Source organism: Thermobia domestica, chromosome 2 (assembly GCF_964235325.1).
Source record: "Thermobia domestica chromosome 2, izTheDome1.hap1.1, whole genome shotgun sequence".
NCBI lineage: Eukaryota > Metazoa > Arthropoda > Insecta > Zygentoma > Lepismatidae > Thermobia > Thermobia domestica.
Window position 1 is genome coordinate 46,685,328 of NC_137455.1, and position 26,758 is coordinate 46,712,085.

General features: G+C 38.0%; 4 protein-coding genes and 1 non-coding gene across 6 annotated transcripts in view; 1 reads left to right on the forward strand and 4 right to left on the reverse strand.

Annotated features, from left to right (window-relative positions):
* Positions 1-1,650, reverse strand: part of LOC145671617 (cysteine-rich secretory protein 2-like) — a 242,389-nt gene extending 240,739 nt beyond the window's left edge. Inside the window, exon 1 of one of the 2 annotated variants that reach the window (XM_081740812.1) lies at positions 1,495-1,650. In XM_081740812.1, coding sequence (XP_081596938.1) covers positions 1,495-1,622 — 128 coding nt within the window. In that variant the 5' untranslated portion in view covers positions 1,623-1,650. The remainder of the gene's footprint in view (positions 1-1,494) is intronic. The other variant, XM_081740820.1, reaches the window with a different exon arrangement.
* Positions 1,651-15,785: 14,135 nt separating this feature from the next.
* Positions 15,786-16,172, reverse strand: LOC145679000 (uncharacterized). The gene has a single exon (XM_081749601.1). The coding sequence runs from the start codon at positions 16,170-16,172 to the stop codon at positions 15,786-15,788; it is 387 nt and encodes a 128-aa protein (XP_081605727.1).
* Positions 16,173-16,468: 296 nt separating this feature from the next.
* Positions 16,469-17,107, reverse strand: LOC145679001 (uncharacterized). Its single transcript, XM_081749602.1, has one exon. It carries the CDS (start codon positions 17,105-17,107, stop codon positions 16,469-16,471), a length of 639 nt encoding a protein of 212 aa, XP_081605728.1.
* Positions 17,108-17,193: 86 nt separating this feature from the next.
* LOC145679002 (uncharacterized) lies at positions 17,194-25,629 on the reverse strand. The gene is made up of 2 exons (XM_081749603.1): positions 25,254-25,629; positions 17,194-18,959 (listed from the first exon to the last, which is right to left on the reverse strand). The coding sequence occupies exons 1-2, from the start codon at positions 25,627-25,629 to the stop codon at positions 17,194-17,196; spliced, it is 2,142 nt and encodes a 713-aa protein (XP_081605729.1).
* On the forward strand, positions 22,921-22,992 carry TRNAP-CGG (transfer RNA proline (anticodon CGG)). Its single transcript has one exon. It is a non-coding gene; the product is annotated as a tRNA-Pro (tRNA).
* Positions 25,630-26,758: the final 1,129 nt, after the last annotated feature.

Sequence of the window (26,758 nt, forward strand, 5' to 3'; positions counted from 1 at the left end):
TGATTTAGAAAATCCAATGACAGAATCAAATAGGACAAAGTGAAAGGAAGTTTGTTTCACTTGTTTCCATTGATCAGCTTCAAACAGATATACAAAATAGCATTCTGTCATTTACACCCGTATGTCAACAACACGACCAAGCCTAATTAACGGTACATATATATTCTCAACACGTACATAAGAAAAAAAATCTAAATTTAAAGAAATCCAATAAAAAAACCGAGAGATATCAACAGGGCCAATAATTTCTTCATAAATATTCATTGGTTTCAAAGTAGTTTGAACACCAAAGATATAGGATAAGTAAATTTAAGACATATTTGACATTTTATGCTGGTCAGGGGCGTCATTTGGGGAGGACAGGGAAGTAATTGCTACTATGAGTTTAAGAAATAAATATTTTAAGTCAACTATAAAAATAACATGAATCTCTTACGTAGTGGCGAATATTACGTACTACCTTTTCAAACAAAATCTGAAATTATGCTGCTAATGCTAGTATACACACGGACAGGAATAGTAGAAAAAAAAAAGATACATCTTTGAAGTTACAAATATAACAGGTACTCATATGTTTTTGTGTCTTTTCGATTTTCGTTGATACTTTATATACGTATGTATATGACGCACGCGCAAATAAGTCATGATCATACCTCCCGAATTAGATCAGAGTGAAGTAAAATCCTATTTATTGAGCGATTGAAAATTATTTAAAATTATGTTCTGTTGAATAGGAGTACATGAGAGAAATTTACCTTTCGTTCTCAACTTCTGTTTTCGTCTCTCATGATAAGTAACAACGATATCTCTACAAAATTTCTTAGTCTTTCTATATTTTAAATGATAAAGCCCGAACTCGATTACAACATAATAAAGTTTGAATTTCATTAATTTCGACATTACTTAAAATAACAACATCTTCTTTAAAATTGGTATCTTGTTGAATTTTTGTAATTCTGGCTAAACGGTTAACATTTGTGCTTTGGTCGTGACAGACCGGATTCGATTCCCAATGAGAGCGCATGTGTCTCGGATTCCACACTGAGTAGTAGATCTACATCTTACATATTCTCGGTGCTGAAATGGTGCACTAAACTTAAATCAAATCCCAAAATATCTGACAACCATTTACAGGGAATAAGCCAAAAGAGTTTTGTTGCCTTTATATCGATCTAGCAGGATTATGTACGCACAACAATCAATTGCATAATTTTGGTATCTCTTCAGAAAAGCGTACACATTAAAAATGATACTTTAGGTTGCAATTTCATTTCGGTTGGTGTTTTGTACAAATGCTTCGCATAAAACTGGAATTCACTCACTTTTGCAATTATTTCACCGGTAAGAACCCCAGATCTTAGTAATAGTAACAGCACATGAAATGGCACCGCATCCACTATTAGCAAGCAAACAAAATGACATAACAACATATGCAAGTTTGATTAAGGCGCTAACCACAAAAGAAATAATTGACGTTTGATGGTTTCCTCCTACCTTTTCGATGCTCGTGTGCCGATGTCCTGGGATGAAGTGTGCGAGAGCGATGCTCGTCGTCGTGACTTCTCGGCGTTTGGGCCGACAGCCGACTGATTGTTGTTGCTCGTTGGCGTTCCACACTGCATCTCGACTGCCTTGCCTTGGTCCCCACTTCATCTCCTCAAGGTCCATCTTATCTGGCAACGTAGCCCAGCAGAGTTGTCACATATTGCAAAACCAATACGAATAAGGGAGAGGGGGGGTCTTATTTACATACGGTAGATAGATTTTTTTCTTTCTTTAAAAGAAAAAAATATATATTAATGAATGTAAGTGTGCACATTGACCCTGTACGTGGTTACTACTACTACTGTGTCAAGTAAGTCGCAATGACATTGCCCTGACGAGAGAAACAGATGTAGAAGGGTCAATGCAATGATCGTCATTTAAGACTTACGTTAACACAGATCATGGCTAATTTTTTGGACCACATGGATCAAAGCAACCAACTTCCTGAAGGCACTAATCGTATTGTAAAAGTGAATCTGCTTCCGGGTTACCAAACCTATCAAAAGTCCTTGGCTCGATTATTTGCTCCAGACACTTAATCTACCAAATAAGTTTAAAGAAGTAACGTGCAAATAATTCCATATTCACACTTCATATACTAATGATTACTGGCTCCGTCCTCTGTAATCGAGAGATCCTGAGTTCGAATCCGGTGACCGGCTATATCGACTAAGGTTTTCCAGAGCTTTTCCTCAGTTCCACCAGGTAAGGACTGGGAATTTACTATATATATTGCACCATAACTCTGGAACGCCTGGAACAATTTTAACCAAACTTAGTACACATATTATTTAACGTCTTGAGAAGAGTACAGACACAACTAGGGGGTGTGGAAGAAGGAGACATATAAAAATGAATGAAAAATCCCGATATTATTATCTAATCCATAGTTTTCGGGGCCATGAACTGATTGTGACAGTTCCGACCCTTTAAGACCAAGTTTATTCTTCCAGTGAGAGTAACGTGTAGTTTTCGGGGTCTCTGAGATGACTAGAACACTTCTGATGCCGTTCAAATCCAAATTTAGTTCCCATTAGTACTCTGAGGAGCGGGGGAAATATAGTGACATGTAAATTCAAAATTACCTATATTAGTGTGTAGTTCATAGATTTCGATGTCCCTAAGTTGATTGATGACAGCTTTCTTGCTCTTTAAGTCCAAGGTCAGTTCCCAGTTGAGGTAAGACCTCTTCCAGCACTCCTAGGGGGAGGGGAGGTAAAGACATGTAAAATGATCCAATACAGTCAATATTAACGTTGAATAGTTTTCGATGCTGCTTAGATAAATAGAGACGCTCCTGATGCCGTTTAAAACCCATTTAAATATAAAATTATCTTAAATGACCGATTTTAGTGTCAAATCATTAGTTTTCAGCGTCGCTGAGTTAATTGACAGCAGTTCTGATGCCATTTGAATCCAAGTTCAACCCCCAAGTTGAAACATTCCTAGGATAAGGGGAAGGGACAGACATAAAGTGATAAAGAAACGACCGATATTAGTGATGAATCCATGGTTTTTCAGGGTCACTTAGATAAAGAGTGACACTCCAGATGCCATTTAAGTTAAAGTTCAGCCCCGATTAGCACACGGGGGGGGGGGATTGTGACATGTAAAAATAACTGAAAATAACCAATATTAGTGCCGAATTCATAGTTTTCGGCGTTCCTAAGTTCATTGGTGGGTATTCTGAAGACCATAGTGTTCAAGTTCAGCCTCCAGTAGAGGGTAAGACCCCCTAGCACATCTAGGAAGAGTGGAAGGGGTAACATATAAAATGATCGAGACCGATATTAATGTAGAGTCCAAAGTTTTCGAGGTCACTGAGATGAATAGTAACACACACCGATGTCGTTAAAATCCAAGTTCAAACTCCATAAGTACCACTGGGGAAAGAATGGTGGTATGAAAAATATTATCAAAAACGACTAATATTAGTATCGAATCCATAGTTTTCGGGGTCCCTAAACTGATTGGCGACACTCCCTATATTATTTAAGTTTGCGTTTAAACTTCATTAGCACCCCTAGGTTGGTAGGAAGGGGTTGAGATATAAAAGTAATAAGGAACGATCTATGTTAGTCTTGAATCCATAGTTCTTGATGTCACTGAGATTAATAATTACAATATCGATAGCGTTAAAGTTAAGTTCAAGTTCAGCCCCCATTGGCATGGAGGGTGAGAAGAGGTAAAAAGTAAAATGTTCAAAATGACTTAGATTAGTATTGAATCCACAGTTTGGGTTCATCAAGCTATTAGATTACAATCGCCATAAATTTAATCCCAATTTTACCCATGAACAAACATGTCAGCTGGATTGGGAGTTTATAAATAGCTCGCACATCTTTGGATGTATGTATATGATATATATTCCAGCGTAATTCCGGAACATCTGGAGCGATTTTAACAAAACATGGTGGACATCTGACTTTCAATCTAACTTAGAAAAAAGTACTGTGGGAGTAAGACATTCCAAGGGATGGGGAGTTGGAAGGAGTGACATATAAAAAATGCAAAACAACTGATATTAGCGTGCAATCCATAGTTTTCAGGGTCGCCGAAATTAATAGTGAGTCTTCCAATGCCATTTCAGTTGAAGTTCATCCCCATCGACAAAGGGTTAGGGTGGGGTGGAGAGTAAAAAGTAAAATATCTAAAATGATCAATATTTGTGTCGAATTCATAGTTTTCGTGATCGAAAAAAGTTCTGATCCATTTGAAATAACTTTTGAAGATACTACCCACCGCAGGCTAGTATTTTCAATTATATCAATTTGATTAAAGACGTATTCTACAGGGTATAATATTTAAATATTTATGCCAAAAGTAAAGTGTCTTCCGTATTTTGAACACTACACTTTCATTGAAACAAATATTCTAAGGGAAAAGGGTATTCAAATATTTCTTATAAATCTATTTTCCCCGTGCGAAGAACTGTCATTTCAGCTAGTATATGTATAAATGTTTGAATTGATCTACTGGGCTAAGTTCTTGTTTTGTTTCACAATAACATACAAACTTTCGGTTTTCACATCATATTATTGAGTTAATTGCAGAGAAAAATACACAGTATAAAGTGAGAATTTGATTTCAATAGAGCTTGCGATAGTTCATGTGGGTTTCAAACATCATCGACATCATGCCACATCGCTCAGTGATTAGTAGATCTGTAGTTTCAGCAAACTATGGAAGTGTCTATATCTGCATTTCATCCGCTGATCCAAATAGTCCCATACAGATTAAATTGGCTTTAAATTTGGATTCGTTGCAGGCCACAACAAGCGCAACAGAGTTCCTGAACGTTCTTCAAACGTTTTAATCCCGAACAACTGTAATTTTGGGGGACACGAGTGTCCATTGCAAATGTATCATAAAGATGGAAGAATGCGGTATTTATTGGACTCCAAATAGACTACCCATTGCATGACATTGTTTCCGTAATGCTTTTGGAAATTGGTGCTAGCCCCGTGCTATACATCGCAGAATGCAGCAATGCATGTCGGGTTTGAAAACTACTTTCATTGACCAAGTGTGAAATTCGTCGGTAACTCCTGTCGATTAGTATCTGCGATAGTTCTAATGCCGTTTCGCATTCACACGCTCGTTAGATAATTCCTTGTACATACGTTAGACAGACAGCGAGAACACATCAATAAATCGGACATGTCGTTTGACCTCATGACACACCCAAACACGATGGCCCCTTTCGCCATCTTGACTTAACTTTTACTTCGATCCATTCGTAACAGCTCATTCCATATAACTGATTTGCACACTCACCTCAGTTAACTTACAATGGTCATGCATCAGCGGCGATGTGTCATTTAGCTATATACAGTGAAACCTCTCAATAGCGGACAGCAATGGGACATGAAGTTTTGTCCGTTACTGAGAGGTGTCCGTTATAGAGAGGTTACAGAAATTTAATTTCTCATAAGGGTAATTGTATGCAGTAATGTCAGTAAATACATTATGTATGGGCTTAAATACGTAAAATTCAATATGAAAATAGTCTTATTTAGTACAATTTGACTGGGAGGGATGAAGAAGAAATTCATTTCTATTAAATCATAGCCTATTATTGCTGTTGCAATGTTTAACGAAAAAGGCATGCTTTTTCCTCTACAATGGTAATAAAACTCATTAGCAAGTGTCCTCTAAAAATCCTCGGTACGATTGCAGAAGAAAAGTGTATGGGTGTGTTTGTGTACTGGCGCGGCATCTTCGTTGACAGAATGGGTGAAAAGGCAAGCTATTGGGGGGTGCATATTTATTGACCCAGGCCCAATCACAAAGAATATCCTTTTAGAGAAAATGAAAGAGGAAGCCGGGAAAACTCCAACTCAGACTTGTTCCAGTATCATGAGTAAAAGAAAAATGTTTCTTTTCAAAAAAAAAAAAAAAAAAAAAGTAAGAGAGGTAGCATTGCTCGTTGAAAATGTTATTGTAAAACAAACAATGTTTATTTTGTTATTTATGAAACTGTCCGTAAAGATGCAAGGTCCGGACGAAAAGGATTAAATTTGTTAGGGAAGGGAAGATCTTTCGCATAGAATTCCTGGCCTTATGACTAACCCTGCATGAGTGTTATTGCTTATAGAAAATTTTCTAGGATTTCCACCAGAAAGCAGTTTATTGCGGACAGAAAAAAAGAAGAAATTCAAGTTCAGCTTGAAGCTACTCTGTTTGATAGTTCATCAAGTCAAGACTCATGATAGGTACACTTGCGGGGAAAAGACTTTTCTGTCTACTGTAAATATATCGCAGAAACGAGAATAATTACTGTCCGTTATGAAGAGGTTATTCAAATGTTTTTTGGGAAAAAAGGACTGTCCGCGTCCGTATCTGAGAGTGTCCGTAAAAGGGAGGGTTTTGTTCCGAAAGAGAACATATATTTTTGCCGGGACAAAAAAAATATGTCCGTAGTATAGAGGTGTCCGCTATTGAGAGGTGTCCGTTAAGGGTAGTGATGAGCGCAAGAGTCTTGGTCTTGCAGTTTTTGCAAGAGTCTTGCATGCAAGACCAAGACCAAGACCAAGACCAAGACCAGGAATCCTGATGCAAGACCAAGACCAAGACCAAGGGGTGCAAGACCAAGACCAAGACCAAGACCATACCTGCAAGACCAAGACCAAGACCAAGACTGTTGCGCAAGAGTCTTGCACAAGTACCAACACTACTTGAATTCTTTTGCAGAATGTAAAAAGGAAGGGGAAAAATCATTACATCTTTCACGTGAACTTCTTGGCTCCAGTAAAAATACCGCCGGAGTGAATGTGTTCCCAGTAGTTTATGCAATTCATGTGAGTCGATCTGCTCCTGTAACATATAGCTACAGTATGTCGTTTTTTGAATCGGTTGTTCACGAGACGACCGACAGCATAATTCTATGAATTGTTACAAGCTATAATAACTTCAGTGTCTGATTTACTTTGGTCATCATTTGATCATTCACGACGGCCCATGATTGGATTTTGGGAAATCATATGAAGAATAGTTGTGTCCATAAGAAGTGGATAAGCAAAAATAAACTAGAGCATGTTATAGACACGGTAGCTCAGTGGCAGAGCGTTCACCTCTGGTACATGGGGTCCTGGTTCGATCGCAGCTTGCGCTATGTGAGCTTTTTCGGTGAACAAACACCCTGTGCGTGGGTTTTCCCGTTTCCTCGTACTTTCTTCATTCCACCATTTCTCATCATCACTGTTTCCCTTAGCCTCAATGTTATAATCGTGGGACGTTAAAGTATATATTTAATTTCATTTCAAAAACATATTAATGGTGTTCTTCTTCCAAAACTAACGGGAAATGTAGCATTGAACATCGGCAATTCCGTACACCATAGGTGCCGAGGCCTTGGCTCTGAGGTTCAAGCATCCGTTGGAAATTTTTAATGTGTACTTATAAAATTAATATTGAAATAACATTTTCATGACATTGACAAAAAACTTAGCGCATGTGACCGCAAGTTTGATTTCATAGGTGGAAGCTTATACGTTGAATAATTGTTTATCAATATAACTTATAGCCCCCTTAGGTATACGGCATATCTAGGATTCAACGATATAACATTATACAACAATAAATAATCTATATTCACAACTGAGAGTGATTTCGTACTTATTTCAAATAACTTGAAGTTTGATGCCGTTGTTATGTATTTCTAATGTAGTCAAAAGTATTTATATAAATTGAGCTTATATAAAAAAGACAGACAGTTGAGTCGTTTTCAGTTTTCACTCAAATTATTCTAAAATATTGGGCCCGCGGTGGCTCAGTGGTAGAGCGTTCAGCTCTGGTGTTTGGTGTCCCACGTTCGACCCAGCCCCCGCCAAGTGAACTTTGAGGTGGACAAACACCGTGTGCGTGGGTTTCCTCGGGGTTCTCCCGTTTCCTCCCTCTTTCTTCTTTCTACCATTTTCATTCATTTTTCATCATCACCGTCTCCTTTAGCCTAGCCGGCATAATCGTAGGACGTAAAACTCACAAATTTAATTTCATTTCATATTCTAAAATATTAAGAGGTTTAATTATTATTATTATTTTAATTTTCTCTCTCTTTTTTGGTCAATATTGCAAAACATATCATCATCGTCATAATAATAGCTATTCTACCATTATTGGCAGGTCACTTGCTGCAGCTGAGAAGCTTCGATGACTGTGGTCCTCAGCTAGTCTCTTCGTCGTAACGTAGCAATTTTCTGTCGTAATATCTTTCTTCAACTACAATCTCCCTCGCCTCGTCCCTCTAGCACATCCCTCATAATACAGTTCCTCCTCAGCCAATGTCCTCCTCTTCATTACATCTAAAATTCTTCTTTTCTCCCCTACTGCTACTATTTCTAAAACCTTCGCATTCGTTTTCCGTTCAACCCAGCTGATTCTCTCCTTTTTTCTCCATGCCCACATTTCGAAAGTCTAACTCAGCGCTGTCCAAATGGCGGCCCGCCAAACCGTTTTCTACGGCCCACAAATCTTTCACGATTTTTATTACTGATAGTATTTTCATTTATTCATCCGTTTAATGTTGCCACTCTTCTTTCGAAATAACGCATCCATTTAGCGCTTCTGTACAACCAAAAGGGCGTGGCCATCCACTTCAACAGCTTTCTCTAAAAACTGTGAGTTTGGTCGGAAAAGAATGTCAAGGTTTGATAGTACTTATTTGTGTGGAAGTGCATTTACCACCATGAAAATTGTGCAAAATCGCTTCAGAAACTGCCTTGGAGATTCTTCTCTTTTACATCTCCTGCGGCTCGCAACAATAGGAATGGATGTAGATATCCCAACCCTTGTAAACGCTGCTAGTCACCTTCATTTGTCACAGATTGAATAGGTAATATTTCAAATATCTTTTTTATATTTTTCTTTGGTAGCGTAATAATGATAATAATAATAATAATAAATTATTGTTGTTATTATTATTATTATTATTATTATTATTATTATTATTATTATTATTATTATTATTATTATTATTATTAGTTAGCTGCGGCCCTCCACATTACTAGTAAAGACGGTTATGGCCCTCAGGCTCATTATAATTGGACACCACTGGTCTAACTGTTTCATCGTTTTTGCGTATGTTCTTATTTCTGCCCCATACAGTACATATTAGAATCAGTAAAACAAAATTTCAATATTTAATTGGGAGTTTGTTCAATACAAAGATAAGCTAATCGTGGTTGGAAAGAAAAAATCTGACGCCTTTAGAGTGTAAAAATAATTTTGCAGTTTATGGTATTTCAGAAATCTGTGCCGTCTTGGTTTTCTTTCATGCGTCTCACTGTCAGGGATAGCCTCCCCAGTTTGGGAACCAGTGGAGTATTGGATCTGTTAAAACATATAAAATTATTACGAAATGTTGTGATTTATCTTATATAAGTAGTGAAGCGTGATCACCCATTGAAAAAAAAAAAGTAAAGGTCATCGCCTATGTTGTACAGTATCATTACACGTACACGAAGGTAAAATAGGCCCTATATTACATTTAGAAACATACATTGTATTTCCCTCACTATTGACGCAATGTAGGATTTATTATCCCTTATATCCAGAGTAAAATTTACTTATGAAAATCATAGATTTCTTAAAAGCAAAACTTGCAAGACTCTTGCAAGCAAGACCAAGACTGGATGTGCAAGACCAAGACCAAGACCAAGACTAGATGTGCAAGACCAAGACCAAGACCAAGACCGAGGGTTCCACTGCAAGACCAAGACCAAGACCGCATGTGCAAGACCAAGACCAAGACCAAGACCACCCGGGTCTTGGTCTTGGTCTTGCATTTGCTCATCACTAGTTAAGGGAGGTTTCACTGTATAACGATAGCGACAGACCAACGTTAGTTCTAGGGGGTTAACTAATATTTTGACCAGTGCATTTTTAGCTAACCATTTTTCTCATGTAGTCGAACCATTAATATGTGTGATTTTCGTGCTTGTGGTGCTGGGGTTGATTCCCAATAGCAACACAAAATTTCCGATGTTGATCCAGGACCTGAGGCAGTTGGGATATCGAACTCTAGACAATTAGAAGTAGAGGCGTTAGATAGGAAGTAGTGACCAGAGATGGAGTGGATCGTGGGTCAAGATTTGTGAGTGAGTCGTGGGTCAATAGGACGTAACCCATTACGACCCATTACCCACGGTGACCCACTCTGACCCACCGATCCACTTTGCTCAATGTGTTGTAGACAGCATCTTCTGAACACTGGTGAATTTGTCTACGTTTTACATTCAAGGCCTCCAATTTATTTTTATTTGTTTTTATTTATTTTCCTGAGATGAATATATCTAAGTGAAAAAAGACTTCAGACACTTTAGGATATTAATATTTGTAATTGTAATAATAACAATAGGACTTACTACTTGGCTTTCGAGACAAAGTCAAATTTTACAGTTTTCTCCTTTACGTTGGCCTAATTTACCCTGATTTGAAGCTTTCAAATTTCATTCTATTTTCCACTGAAAAGTATCTGTAATTTAACAAGGAAATAATTATATGATAATTAAATTGAAATTCATCGTATGACAAACACTTTACCATTTTATATCGTGAAAATCAGATCTACCGATATTGTAACAGAGCGGTGCTTGGGCGATTGACCGTAGAAATTCAAACTTCGATTACTGATAATTTGACAGCTTTGTTTTATTACAAGTGTAGACTCTTTAGTCAGTGGAGAAGAGGGCGTGCATCATGGGTCAGAGTTGATGAAGATGAGGTTTGGTGGGTCAGAGTGGCTCACAGTGTATGGTAGGTCATAGTTTTCATTGACTCACGCCATCTTTGGTAGTAACTGTTAGGGCAGAATCTGCTATAGTTTTGGTGCATATGCCTTCTTTTAGAGAAGAAGAGAAAGAAGTAGAATGTTGAAACATTCTAGAAGTTTGTGGAACATAGTTTGACATAGAAGATGTGATCTTGAAATTAGTTTTATATTGATATGTTTGGTGGATAGAGTCCTTTATCGCTTGAGGCATGGTGGAGAGTCCTGTATTGCCTGGCGTGGTGGATAGAGTCCTGTATCGCTTGAGGCATGGTGGAGAGTCCTGTATCGCTTGAGGCATTGTGGAGAATTGGAGAGTCCTGTATCGCTTGAGGCATTGTGGAGAATTTTTGCACCCTTTTAGTAGAAACTATCCTGTATCACTGGGGATGAGGATGAAGTTTCTTGACATTGTTCATGGGGATTTAGGCGTCCTTTTACTGACTTGTTGTTAGGTTAGATTACGTATGAATATATTATTACCGGTTAGGTTAGGTTTGCGACTGAAAATTTGATTTTGAAAATTTATTTGGTAACTTTTTAATTGAATTGGATGAGCTGTTGATAGAAACTGCTTTTAAAACAGAATCTAGTTTTGAGAGTATGTTTTATATACTGTGGGTTTGGAATGTTTTATTAATATAAACGTGTGTTTCTAGGTTTATATATATAGCTGTTCGCTGAGAGAGCTTAATGCTCGGAGGTTTATACGGAGCTGTGCGATCAAGGAGCTTAGTGCTTAACATGAGCTGTGTGCTCAGGAACCTTAGTACTCACAATTGGTATGGAAAGGTGATCAATCAAGGAAGAAAGTAGTAACGAGGTCCAAGGAAGAACGAAGGGAAGAGGTACAAAACATTCATTTGCGGAAACCGGGGGAAGATGTTGAGAGATGGCAAGATGTGTTAAGTGCGTTAGTAATGACAATGTGTAAACATATTAAAAGAAGAAACAATTGTATTCACTGTGCTTTTTTATGTTCGTTTATATATCTTTCAGAGGAGTATATTAAGTATCCGTTTGTATTACTAAATTATATATATGCGTTTATATTGATGTCATTTTCAGGGAAAATCATGTTTGGTATTAAAGTACGTGTCCAGTGGTACATTTTGGTTAATGATTTATTTGCGGAATTGACTTATAATTTAGGCAAGAGAGTGTTTATATATAGTTAGGCCTATTTAGTAAGCCTAACGTTGTATCCAAAGTTCTTGTTGAATTATCAACTGCAGAGGGTATAAGAAATTTTGTACATGTAACAGTAACCAATACATCATTGAAGTAGAAGCCTTAGCCATTACAGACACACCAATTAAAGAAACACATTGTAGTTTTAGATAATTTGTTTGGTTAACATTTATTATTTTTTTCTCAAGTAGAATAAGAAATGATTAGCTGTGGAATGTATCTATTATTAGGTCATGGTCTATTCGCCAATAATATTGTTTTACTTAGCTGTTGCATGCATATAAACATGTTGTAATATGAAGTTGGCAATACATTGTTTTGATTTGCAAAAAATCTCAAGCTTATAATGTAAACTAGTTTGCAATATAAAAGTTATCAGAATGCATGTCATAATTTAGTCGCTACATACGTATTTAAACAAACTGAAAGTTGCTAATGGTGTTAGTTTAGCTGCAAGGATCACATTTGTTAGTTAATTATTTTTTTTTGTAATGAACAGAATGAAAATCAATGTAGAAAATCATCTCTAGAATAATTTAATCATGGTATAGTTTGTTTATTTATTCAAATTTAGCGTATTTTCAGCGCCAAGCTATATGAGGCTTGCACTTACAGTTTAAGGTGGAATCCGAACTACCACAATGCGTTCAATGTTCTCACACTGGGAATCAAACCCGAAACCAATTGCACTAAACTGTGGTGTAGAGTTCAATATAAAAAGTACGTTATCTTCATATTTTCTCGTGAAAGATGGAAGTTACTGGTAAAGAGGGGTGTCGTGTCGGTCCCCTCTAATAGGTGACGAAATTCAACTCTAGTAACAGAGACAACTTGCAAACCGTTTGCTGCAAGTTTGCATTGCAACTCGGCAAGGCTTGCATCCAGCTTAATTGGAAAACGTGCAAGTATACCGTAAGCTGGATTCCAGTGAAGTTACATGGAGGCAACCTTGCATTCAGTCTTCCATTCAAGATTGACGCAAACGTTTTACGCTGGCGGTAAGACAATAACCAATGAACAGCCAGTCATGTTATGACGCTGTGCGAAGGATCTAAAGTATCGCTTGCAAGTACAACAAAAGGCAGATTGTATGAAAGCATGCGTTTCAAGTGCAAGCGTAGAAAGCCAAAAGCCAAGCACGTGTCAACTGGCCGAAAGCTTCCTTGCTACTAGAGAAGTCATCTCAATAAAAATATTACTCTTCAAGCTGATTTATTTAGAATACTGACTTAGATTCACGCTGACTTAGAATACGCATAGCAGGGGCAGGAAGGTTTTCTGGGGCAGGGGGTTGTAAAATATTCTCTCTATGAATGGCTTTGACAAGTGTTAAATTTTAAGTCATGTTTCGAGTTCAGATAACCTTTACATATAAACACGACCCGCTCGGGAGAGTAATACCCCCGAAAGTGTTTTTTTTTTCGCGCGCTACCCTAACCAGCTGTTTTACGCGATACCTTAGCTGGATGTTTTAAGTTGATCACAAACTTTATATCATGGGGATTAAGGTAGAATAAAACGAGCCCTGTGGGGCTTCTAATCCGTTCCTCCTCCTCCTCCTCCTCCTCCTCCTCCTACTACTACTACTACTACTACTACTGCTACTACTTCTACTCCTCTCCTCCTCCTACTGCTGCTGCTACTACTACTCCTCGGCATAGCGGTTGTACTTACTTTTTGATTTATTTATTTATTATTTTTATTTTATGTTTATTTATTTAGTTTTTGCGTTGCGTTGCTGTACGCATGATTTCGAGAAGATAGGTAACGAATGAAGTCTCAGATATAAGAATGAAGGCTGCGCAAAAATATATGCGCATTAGAGTACCTGAGAGGCTCTCTGTGTGTGTGGCTTTCCCAAGTGTAAATTTTAAGTCATACTTGACAGATGTGTTAATTTAAAGGAATTTTAGACCAGTTCAGGGGCGGATCCAGGGGGGGGCGATTGCCCCCCTTCCCCAGAAGATGAAACTTTCTTATTTTTTATATATAAATAAAACCCATCCCAGAGTTTGGAGCTCTTAAAAGTAGCTCTAAATAGCAGTATTACAACCCACCGCCCCCCCAGATGTCCGTCCTGGATCCGCCCCTGGACCAGTTGTATATTACATATTATGTCAAGTTTGAAGAAGCTTGCACTCGAGGAACTAGGAAGTTTGCTATAGCCTTGGTTAGATCTGCAGACGTGTAAAAGCAAATTTGTGCAAGCCTATATATAGACTAAATATTGAAGGCTTGAGTAAGGCTATTAAAAGTCTGGGATGGTATTGGAGTAACGGCTTCAGCTCGTGTTTTCATCGAGATTGGTGATTTTGGCGTTATTATCTGTTTGGGCATTGTTTTTTTCATTAGTATTTGCGGCAATGTCAGGAATTAACAGCATAGAAATCCAGTAATGATGGTGTACAATGTGGATGTATATATTTGTTTTTTCACTAAAGTACAATAACAATGCTAAAAACAATATTCATACTAGTGGACTGTAAGGCTTGGTTCGTACACCACATGAATGCAACCAAATATAATTTCACTGTATTTAATGATTACACCTTCAGTTTGCACACAAAAATAATACACGAGAATAAACATATTCACAAGGTCTTTAGTTGTAAATGATTGTTATACGATGGCTTATTGTTTGTGCTAAAATGTATGATCTTCGACCATAATATATGGTCCACCAAAACTGCATCTTCTTGCTGCCTCCACATTCACACATTATTCACCAAACAATAGAAAAGCATTAAGCAACTTAAACACTGTTGCCAGCTAAAGGCACACACACACTGTTAAATACACAAATAATCCCAAACATACTCCCCCCTGTTGGTCAGCTAAGGTCTGACCAAATAAAGCAAAATGATACATATAAAAAACGAAACAAACACAAAACTTGAAGCAATGTTACAACTGTACTTATTTTTTATTACTCAAATCTCAATTCTAATCCTAGTTATATGGTAATGCAACTAGTTTCTTGATGGAACGTTTATATGTTCCAGTTGTAGTACGAACCGTCACTACACGAACTAAGAAATCCTTTCGTGGGAACACTTTTTCAATGATGCCCAATTTCCACTGCAATGCAGGAACGTTGTCTTCAATCAGCAAAACTACATCTCCGACCTTGAGATTGTGTTGTGGTGAAGTTGTCTTAGAGCGTTGTTGAAGACCATGTAAATAATCTCGGGACCATCTCTTCCAAATGTGTTGTTTTAGTTGTTGTATCTTCTGCCAACGAGATAAGGGGTTGTATGGTAGATCGGTGAGGTTAGGCTCTGGTAAAGCTGTAAGTGCTTCTCCAATTAAAAAAATGTCCAGGGGTGAGAACACTGATGTCGTTAGGCTCACTTGATAGCACTGTAAGTGGTCGAGAGTTGAGACAGGCCTCAATCTGTGTGAGTAATGTTGCAAACTCTTCATATGTTAACACTGCACCTTTTGTAATACGAACTAGATGGTATTTCATTGATTTTATACCGGCTTCCCATAGTCCTCCAAAATGCGGCGAATTTGGTGGTATGAAGTGCCACTGAATTCCTTCGGTCGATGTAAAATCATGAACTTGAGAACTAAAAGGATCTGATGAAAACAGCTGATACAATTCTTTCAATTCGTTGTTGGCTCCAACGAAATTTGTGTCATTGTCGCTGTATATATTGAGACATCTTCCTCTTCTGGCTATGAATCTGCGTAAAGCTGCTATGAATGACTGCGCACTAAGATCTGTTACCAATTCCAAATGTATTGCCTTGGTGGATAAACAAACAAATAACGCAACTTATGCCTTACGTACAGATCTATTTCTAACTGCTCCTGATTTTATGTAAAACGCTCCAGCGTAGTCCACACCTACGTTTAGGAACGGTCTGGCTTTCTGCACACGAGCTGCTGGCAACTGTCCCATGAGTTGTTTTGAACCACTGGCCTTTAACTTGAAACACGTGAAGCAATGATGGATCACTTGTTTCACTACTTGTTTGCACCTGATGATCCAATATTTCTGGCGTAGTGATGATATTAATAATTGGGATCCAGCATGAAGTAATCTTAAGTGTTTTGCTTCAACTATAAGTTTTGTTAAATGTTGATTTGAAGGCAGAACTATTTGATGTTTGGCGTCAAACGGAAGTTGACTATTCTCCAATCTTCCTCCAACTCGGATCATGCCTCCACTATCTAAAAATGGATGTAAATTGTTCAATTTACTTCTTGGCGGAACAATGTTTCCATCACGAAGATGCTGTAATTCGCTGTGAAATCCAATTTCTTGTGTCCATTTGATGCAAACATGGAGCGCTGTGTGGAGTTCTTGTACCGAAAGACCTTCTGTTAGTTTGTTTTGCTTGTGTCTGATGTTATGAACAAAACGTCTACAATATGCTATTGTCCTAACTAACCTTGACAATTTTGAGAATCTTGTTATGGTTTCATTGCACCAATTGTCTAAAGTGACTGTCAATGTTATGGTTCCCTTACTCTCTGGAACTTGATCTGGTTGCAGTGAATCCTTATTGTGACTGACCAATTAGATTCTAAACTAGAAAGCCATTGTGGACCGTGCCACCATAATGAATTGTCCTTTATGGAAACTGCATCTACTCCTCTTGAAATCAAATCTCCAGGGTTGTCTGAAGAAGTTACATGTTTCCAACAGCTAACGTCAGTTAAGTCTTGAATTTGAGCTACTCTGTTGGCCACGAAAGGTTTCCATTTGTTACACGGAGAAGCTAGCCATGCCAACACGATTTGTGAGTCGGTCCATAAATGGACGCTACTTATGTTCAATTTTAAATTCGGTAAAATCTTGTGAACTAATTTTGCCAAAACAACTGCTGCGCATAACTCCAGACGTGGGAGAGTGATTTTCTTGACTGGGGCCACACGTGATTTAGCACATAATAACTTAACTGATATTTCTCCTTGTTGATTGATCGATCGCATATAAATGCAAGCTCCATATGCTCTTTGAGAAGCATCTGAAAAACCATGGATCTGAATCTCCGCTATGTCTCCTTGAACGAGTACATATCTATCGAATTTAATCTGATTGATTAATGGAAGTTGCTTGTACAATTGAGTCCATTTCTTTGCTAATTCCATTGGTATATTGTCGTCCCATTGAACCTTTTGCCGCCACAATTCTTGCAAAAATATTTTGTATGAAATGACAACTGGTGAAATTACTCCTATGGATCGAATATAGTGGCAATGATTGAAGCAATCTGGCGTTTAGTAATGCACTCTTGAACCTTCATTGTTGACGTCTTGCTTTCAACGAGAAACATATTCAAGTCTGGATGCCATGACAATCCTAATGCCTTGACGCCTTGGCCTTCGTGGAACTGGATTGGACGCTGCAATTCTCGAAGCTCTGGCGAGATGGATTCCAATAACCTTGGATCATTCGAACTCCATTTCCTAAGTGTAAAACCTCCCTTTCCCAGTAACTCTATCAATTGCTTCTGGACCTCTAGAGCTTGCTGTATGTTGCTCATGCCACTACAAACATAGTCAATATAGAAATCTCGACGTAATATTTCTGCTGCTACAGGGTAATTATGCTCTTCTTCGTCTGCTAATTGCTGTAGGCATCTTGTGGCTACAAATGAAGCACATACCGTACCATACGTTAGTGTTTTCAACTCAAAAACTTGAGTCGGTTCATTTCTAGATTTTCTCCACAATATACGTTGTAATGGCGTGTCTTCTGGATGAACATTGACTATGCGATACATCTTAGCGATATCTGCAGTGAATACTATCGAATGAGTTCTAAAGCGCAAAACGATAGAAAACAAATCTTGCTGTATTGTAGGACCAACTAAGAGAATGTCGTTGAGGCTTTTTCCGCTGTCAGATTTTGCTGAAGCATCAAACACCACACGGAGCTTCGTTGTAGAGCTTGTGGGCTTAAAAACTGCATGATGTGGCAAATAGTATGCAACACTGACGTCCTCCTTTTTACGCTCATCTAACCTTACCATGTGACCAAGATCTTCATATTCTTGCATGGATTCCGTATATTTAGCTTCAAAGTCCGGGTGTTGATCGAATCTTCTTTCCAATTGCTTTAATCTAACCAATGCCTGCTGATAAGAATCGCCTAAAACTGTACGATCTTCAAGCAAAGGCAATCGTACAATGAAACGCCCTGTATGATCTCTTGTTGTATTCTGAACGAAATGTCGCTCACATCCAAGTTCTTCGCTTGATTTAGGTGTAACAGTAATTTCTTCTAGTTCCCAGAATTTTTGTAGTTGTTGCTGTAGATCTATGTTTGTCTTCATAAAACATGTTGTTAATGGAATATGGGGGTCACGTTCTTGAGGAATGCGTCCTGCCACGATCCATCCCAATTCTGTCTCCTGAAGCACTGGAAAATCACCTGGCCGTGTTTTGTGCCCTGACTTCATAATTATGTAGAATACTTCCGCACCTAAAAGAATATCTATGTCTCCAGGCGTATTAAAAGTAGGATCTGCTAGAACAGTGTCCTTGGGAATGTTCCAATCGTCATAATTAATTCTTTCTTCCGGTAGTTTACTTGTAATGTGAGGGAGAACTGAACAACTTATATTCAATGAAAATGTGTTAACACATGAATGGACACAAATATCTACAGAGTACTTTGTATTAGATATTGCTTGATTTATACCTTGAATTGGAGTATACTGTCTATACCGTTTGATGTTCAATTGTTGCACCAAATTTTCTGTTATGAAATTGGTCTGACTAGCACTGTCTAGAAGCGCGCGACAAGGAACCAAATTTCCCTTGTTATCCCTTACTTTTACTATTGCAGTAGATAACAACACTCTTGCGTAAGGCCTAGCCTTTAATGCACAATATGACACTTGCCCTAAATTTTCACTGGAATCTGAGTTGTTACTACGCTCTTGCACCGCGGCACTGCTTACACTTGGACACCGCACTGATTTGTCCTTTGTTACGTCTACATGCAATAATGTATTGTGCTTTTTGGAACACTTTTTACAACCTCTCGATTTACAATTCTTCAAAAAATGATTACTTTTCAAACAATTTATTTTTACGAATGCACTCTAATTTTTGGCTGTGTCCAGCATTCACAAAAGACGAACAAGAATATAAGGGATGCTGGCTATTACAAAATTCGCATGCATTTGAAAATGTTGATAAATAAGTCTTTGATGACTGAATACTTTTTGTTTGCTTGTTTTGTACGCTACTACCCTGCTTCACACCATCAATACTAGTTCTCATGTTCTCAAGCACCTGACAACGTTTCTCGAGAAACGAAAAGAATTCTGATAAAGCAGGAAAATTAGAATTCGTATTTTGAAGCTCCCATGACTTTCTAGTAGTTGCATCTAATTTTGATACAAAGTGTTGGGTCAAAATTACGTCTGTGAGGTTTACGTTTGGCTCAAGTGCTTGTAGCGCATTTATATTGTTAGTAGCTGTATTTATAAAAGCGCGAAGTTCACTTACATTTTCTTTATACACTGGCTTGATTTGTAGTATTTCGTGAATGTAAGAAGAAGCAATTAGCTTTTTATTTGAATACTTGTCAACGAGTAATTGCCATGCTACTGAATAATTTGTTTCGGTAATTGGTAAATTTTCAATTAGGTTTAACGCTTCGCCCTTAAGAAAAGTTCGGAGGTACTGAAACTTCTGTACTGTGGAAATGTCTTTATTCTTGTGAATAAGAGATATAAAAGTGTCCTTATATGATAACCAATGTTTACAGTTCCCGTCAAATGCAGGCAACTGTATGACCGGTAATTTAACTTGTGCGCTACTGCTAGTGCTATTATTAACAGCTGATTCTTTATTTCCATGCTTTAAAATAAGTGCTTGCATTTGAGCCTCTAAAGAAAAATACACATTTTCAATTTCTGCACGAACGTTTTCTGCTTCCGCTTCGAGTTCGATTTGATCAATTTCAATAGTATCTTGCACCTCCTGCAACTTTGACCAGACGTTATTTAGATGTTTTAAGTGTGCACGTATTTCTTCTATATTGCCTTCATTTGGATCAAAGGCCTGAACAAAGGTGTTTATTCTGGTTAACTGGCCTCTGTATGCAGATCTTTGCCTTAAAAGACGCTGGTGTGATTCAGCCATGATTAAATGCTACACAGAAATATGAAGAATAAAAAACTACTGACCTGATGATAATGGTTATTTTTTCTTTTTTTACCTATGAAATATACTCCAGAAGCCTGGTCCTGATACAACAGCTGTCCGCCTACACAAAAAACATGATTATTGTTCAACGTACGTGATAGCACCACATATAGGCTGACACAAACACATTTCTCTTCACAACAGCACAACAGCACAGAACATTTCTCAGAAATCTTTGCACTTATCCGGCGCGGAGGACCAAATGTATAATGTGGATGTATTTGGTCTAGGAATTAATTCGTGCGGGTGGACAAGAGATGGCGCCACGAACGGAGCGTCCCTCAGTTCCGTGTATCCACACATGTGTTGAAAACCCCTGTCATCGCGTATCGTTCGTAGTATAGGGCAGTGGATTAAAGCGTCAACAACACCAGTTTGTAGTTAAGTGAACATGGCGCAATTTGTGCCTGATAAAATGTTTTTGCGGGGTGTCCTGCTGCATTACTTTAACATGCAGAAAAGTGCGACTAAAAGTCATCGTATTTTGGTGGAAGTGTATGGTGACCATGCTCTAGCTGAGCGAACGTGTAAGAAGTGGTTTGCACGGTTTAGAAGTGGTGATTTCGGCTTGGCAGACCAAGAGCGAGCTGGACAGCCAAAAAATTTCAAGACGAAGAATTGACAGCATTGCTCGAGCAGGATTCGTGTCAAACGCAGGAACAACTTGCAGCAGCATTAGGCGTTGATCAAACAACAGTCTCCAAACGCTTGAAAGCCATGGGAATGATTCAAAAGATGTCACATTGGGTTCCACATGAATTGAAAGACAGAGACGTTGAAAGACGAAAAACCATTTGCGAATTGCTGCTTCAACGACAGAGCAGAAAGGGGTTTCTGCATCGAATTATTACGGGTGATGAGAAGTGGATCCATTACGAGAACCCTAAACGAAAAAAGGCCTGGCTGAAACCAGGTGAACCAGGTCCATCACAACCAAAACGAGATATTCACTGTGCAAAGGTTATGCTGTGCATATGGTGGGATATGAAAGGTGTGGTGTACTATGAGCTGCTGCAACCGGGTGAAACTATGAATGGAGAACGTTATCGACGACAATTAATGCGTTTGAAGCAAGCTCTGGCCAGAACACGACCAGAATGGGAGAACAGACATGATAAACTTATTGTTCAACATGATAACGCTCGCCCACATGTCGCAAAACCGGTCAAAACCTATTTAGAAAATGTCGGATGGGAAGTTTTACCCCACCCGCCGTATTCACCAGACGTTGCTCCTTCGGACTACTACTTGTTCGATTGCATGAACAACGATTTGATTGGACAGCGGTTTACTTCTTCAGAAGATATCGAAACATGGGTCTCTGACTGGATCGCTTCCAAGGATGAGGACTTCTTTCGCCACGGAATCCGTACATTGCCTGACAGATGGGCGAAAGTGGTGGCTAGCGATGGACAATATTTTTCTTAAGGTATTTATGTATTTTGTGTTTGTACTACAGCTTCAATGTGTGCGTACCAACCGCACGAATTAATTCCTAGACCAAAATATATATTTGTTTTTTTCACTAAAGTACAATAACAATGCTAAAAACAATATTCATATTAGTGGACTGTAAGGCTTGGTTCGTACACCACATGAATGCAACCAAATATAATTTCACTGTATTTAATGATTACACCTTCAGTTTGCACACAAAAATAATACACGAGAATAAACATATTCACAAGGTCTTTAGTTGTAAATGATTGTTATACGATGGCTTATTGTTTGTACTAAAATGTATGATCTTCGACCATAATATATGGTCCACCAAAACTGCATCTTCTTGCTGCCTCCACATTCACACACTATTCACCAAACAATAGAAAAGCGTTAAGCAACTTAAACACTGTTGCCAGCTAAAGGCACACACACACTGTTAAATACACAAATAATCCCAAACAGATGGCGCTGGGGATCTATACACTATACCATGCATTATCTAGCTGGCGCGTGAATCTTGTCGATCATAGTCCTCATTGCGTAATAATAATTTATTATTAGTATTACGCAATGAGGCCTATGATCGACCAGATGTCACATAGGATTTACTTCATAAACTTACAAGTTGACCGTAAAACAAAACAGCTCTCAAATCCCCATACTGAATATCTGTACTGGCGCGCGGATTTTGTTGGAGGTAAACACCATATTCTTGACCATTCTCACGCCATTTTCTAGAAATATTCACGTTTTATTTGAATTTGTTTTTTTCACTAATTATTTTTAAAATAATTTACTTGCTTCAATTCTCGTTTCCATTTGGATACTGGTTGGTGATCAGTGTTCTTGTTTCTGAATTGAGCGATTAGAGTTGGAACCCTGCAACTGGCCATCCAGATTGAATTTATTTATTTATTGAAGGAATTTCCAGAGTTTCAACAGGTTAATGACAGTACTGTACAGTACCTTCAAACAAAAGCAAGGTTGTAGTGATGGACGTTTAGTGTTTTATACATTTTTTGATCAATCATGAACAAAATAATGATCATCAACATTAGTACAAAAATATTTTATCCGAAAGTGTCAAAATACGCGTATAATCAGAACCAAGAAACAAATGACGATCTAGACCCACAAAATCGTGAAACCGTTTACTGAATTTTATATGAACTTACGTTAGTTTCCGTTAGAGTATGTTTACCCATCTCCCCCCCCCCCCAAAAAAAAATGCAGTGATGTTCTCATTTAAAAGAAAAGCATTTACTCTAATTTGGAAATATTAAGGGAGCACAGCAAGTGGCTCGTTGGTCTAGGGGTATGATTCTCGCTTCGGGTGCGAGAGGTCCCGGGTTCAAATCCCGGACGAGCCCACTATGTTTTAAACATTGAAACTAAAAGTATAATATGAAGCATATCTCTTCTTGCTACATTTTAGTGCATAACTATAGAGAATAAAAAAATATTTGAAACCTAGAAAGCAGTGATGATTTTATGAAGTGACCCGAGAGGGAGGGAACTACCCCTAGAAACTACGAAATTCCCTTCCCCGCTGCCTTAACTCATGTTGTTCTCAAAGTGGCTTCCCAATATTTATGTAGTGTTACTTTTGATCCCCAATGTATTCAAACGGTGTCGTCCTACTTGCATACATTACCACTTCCGTACATGTCAAAAATCTTTCTCAGTTCTGTACAAAAGCCATATGAAATGAAATGTCATGATTTGAAAGCGAGATAAGAATTCCTATTTCAATACCTGGGACTGTTTTTCTGATTTTTTTTTTTTTTTTTTTTTAAAGCAGAGGGGGATATGGAATTTAAGGGTTTTATTTTGAGTAGCAGCCAATAAGAGGCATAGAACAATTTCATTTTCCAGACTGCTGTGATATTTTTTGGGTCTCCTCTCCCGGAAAGCCTAAGCTGGAAAGATTGTGGAAGGAGAGTGATTTCATTATTATTATTATTATTATTATTATTATTATTATTATTATTATTATTATTATTATTATTATTATTATTATTATTATTATTATTATTATTATTATTACATTAACAATGAATTTACATTTCGCACACCCGGAGGAAGACTGTTACAAGTCATATTATACATTTGTGGGAACATGACTTTTATAGTTTATTCTATCAAAATTGCTCCCGGGAACAATGCTATTTCTACCATCTAGGGGTTAATTTGTTTAGTTACGTTTAGCGAAAATAGCACCAGGTAGAGCTCACTTCTCTCTATTCTCTTTTGAGCGATGATAACTCAAAATTTCCATTTTTTAAGTTGTAACACTCTTACACAGGGTGTGCGATTTGTCTTTACTTTCAGCGTGTTGTGGGTTCACAAAAAAACGATGCACGGACGTTGTTCGTTTGAGATTATAGAGACAAGTAAAAGAAAACTGTCGGCTATATATGATGATAGCAATATAGGTTACATAGGATTAATAAGGAAAATGTAAAAAGTTGGTTATGCATTAACTAAAGAAAGGATTTTGTGTCGGGGCCGAATGCAGACTCGGAGTGAAAATATTTTTGAAATATATCTAATCATACTTGTATGGTGATACAGCTTTAACTGAAGAGATGTCACTATACACTGCCAAGAAAGTATTCGTTGAGTTGGTTTTTAACTCCCCTTTCAGCAGCGAGACTATATGAAACGGGACCTACTGATTGACGTAGAATCCGAACCACATGAGCTCCCGCCGGGAATCGAATCCGGGTCTCCCACGCCAAGAGCGCGTACGCTAACCACTTAGTCTCGAAGGAGCTCAGAAACGTATTCGTGAAGAAGATGTACCTGTTCCGACTATATACAGAAAAGAAACTGCTGATTTATACGGGCAAGGTTTTTAATTGTTAACAGAAGTGCCTTCTGTCTTGACCAGTGGCTAGAAAATTCTAGTCCCAGTAAGCATGTAGAACTGTCATGAAAAACGCCATATAACAAACAATCCCGCAGAGGGTTGGAATAATAGATTACGTAGTTTGCTAAACAAGCAACATCCTCATGTCATCGAATTATCCGTTTTTTCAAGCTAGAAACCAGGACAAGTAATCATGCTTACGACAGATCTACAAGGTAATTTGCAAGTTAAGAGAAGAAAGAAAGTATATGTGCAACTCGACAAAGTAAATAAATAATTAAATAAATAAATAAAAATAAAAAGCATTATGGGTAGTTTTGATGTTTCAAAAGATGTTAGAAGGTAATCCCCTTGGACAGCAACACACTTACTCCACCGGTGCTGCAGTGCTTTTATCCCAGTAGAAAAAAAATCCTTAGGTTGTGACCACAGAAACTCCTCCACTGCTGTCATGACGTCATTATCGTTTGCAAAACGTCGTCCTGCCTTATTTAGATTAGGAAACAAGTAGAAGTCTGAGGGGGCAGATCTGGAGAATACGATGAATGAGGAACGAGTTCAAAGCCGCATTCGTGAATAGTAGCCATGGCAACTGCTTATGTGTGGCCGGGAGCATTGTCATGATGGTAGAGAACGCCTCTGGACATCATTTGTAGCCTTTTTTTCTTGAATTTCCTCTCGAAGTTCTTTTCAAAAGGTCACTATAGTATTGTCCTGTGATGGTATGACCCCTTTGAAGGTAATCAATGAATATCACACCTTGGGAACTCCATAAAAAAGGGGCCATCACTTTGCCAGCGGAGGAGATCACCTTTGCCTTCTTTGGGGTAGGGGAGGAGGGATGCTTCCATTGTTTGGGTTGTTGTTTTGTTTCTGGCTGGTAATGGTGTACCCAACACTCGTCCATAGTGATGAATCGACAGAGAAAATCGTCCACATCACATTCTAACAGTTTCAAATTGTCCACGCATAGGAGGTACCGAGTACGTTTTTGTTCGGGAATAAGAAGACATGAGACCCATCGAGCAGAAACTTTTGATAAACCAAGCTCATTCTTCAGAATATGATCTGCTCGCTCCTGTGATATGTCCAGCCTGTCTGCTATCTGTCGAGTTGACAATCCGCGATCTTCCATGATCATATCAAGTACCAGGCCAATGTTTTCCGTGGTGGTAGCACTTGATGGTCTCCCAGATCTAGGCTTATCTTAAACACTCTGCCTACCACGTTTGAATTCCTACACCCCTCTTTTGATGGTGGCATATGAAGGGACAGATTCACCTACGGTATTGACCGTATCCTGGTGGATCTCAGAAGCCGACGTTCCTTTTAATTGCAGACACTTGATAATGACCTGTACTCGATTTTTTCCATTTTCCTAACTTCTGCCATCTCACTCACTTCAAGAGCCTTAAAAGACAAACAAAAGTACTTAGAACCACATTAATATCAAAGGTTGTACTATTCTAATACATATAATTATTCTATTCCAGATTCTCATTTTCTATGTTAGGCTCAAAACTTTTAAGTCACTCCTCGTATATTATTTATTATTCTGTTTCCTTGGGCTTGCAATTCCATATCCTCCTCTGCTCAAACTTTCTTTAAAAAACACAGGAACAGTGTCAGTTATTAAACATGTACGGAAGTGGGAAATCTTTTACCAATGTCAAAATATGTCATGTCATCGCCCATTGCACTTTTACGGATCTGGGAAGGATTTTGACATGTACGGATCTGGGAATGTACGCATCTGGGAGGTAATAATTGAAACACCCTCCCCCATTGAGAACATCTTCTGAAATCATTACTGGTAAAAAGTAAGCTAGATATTGCCTACAAACTGCTATTCAATAATTTAATACAGGTTTGTAAGTCTGTTCTTACACCTAGAAATCTGTATGCACAGTTTATAACATTATAATTGTTGGAAACTCAAATTTCTGTACAATTTTAGAGCTTTTGAAAATAGTTTTGAATTTCTTTTCTTTTTTTTTTATTAGTACAGTATTTTGTAAGTATCCAAAGACTTACTTGTATAAAAAAAGCGTATTATTTGTAATTATTGAGTTAAGAAAAGTAATAGTAAAAGTAAGTGTTATTGAGAATCATTTAGTCTATGTCACTCCTTTATGCGTAAAATATTAAGCTTCTTGCTAAATACATTGATATCTGCCATTGTCATTTTCGTATTCTTCATGAACATTTCAAACTCAAGTACCATGGCAAGCAACAAAGGTATGGGATCAAATGCACTTCCAAAG

Coding starts and splice junctions, on each gene's coding strand:
- LOC145679002 (XM_081749603.1), bottom strand. CDS start 25,629: ATGGAAGATCGCGGATTGTCAACTCGACAGATAGCAGACAGGCTGGAC. Junction 18,960..25,253: donor TTTTTTATGGAGTTCCCAAG/GTGTGATATTCA, acceptor TATTGCATGTAG/ACGTAACAAAGGACAAATCA.
- LOC145679000 (XM_081749601.1), bottom strand. CDS start 16,172: ATGATCCGAGTTGGAGGAAGATTGGAGAATAGTCAACTTCCGTTTGAC.
- LOC145679001 (XM_081749602.1), bottom strand. CDS start 17,107: ATGGAATTAGCAAAGAAATGGACTCAATTGTACAAGCAACTTCCATTA.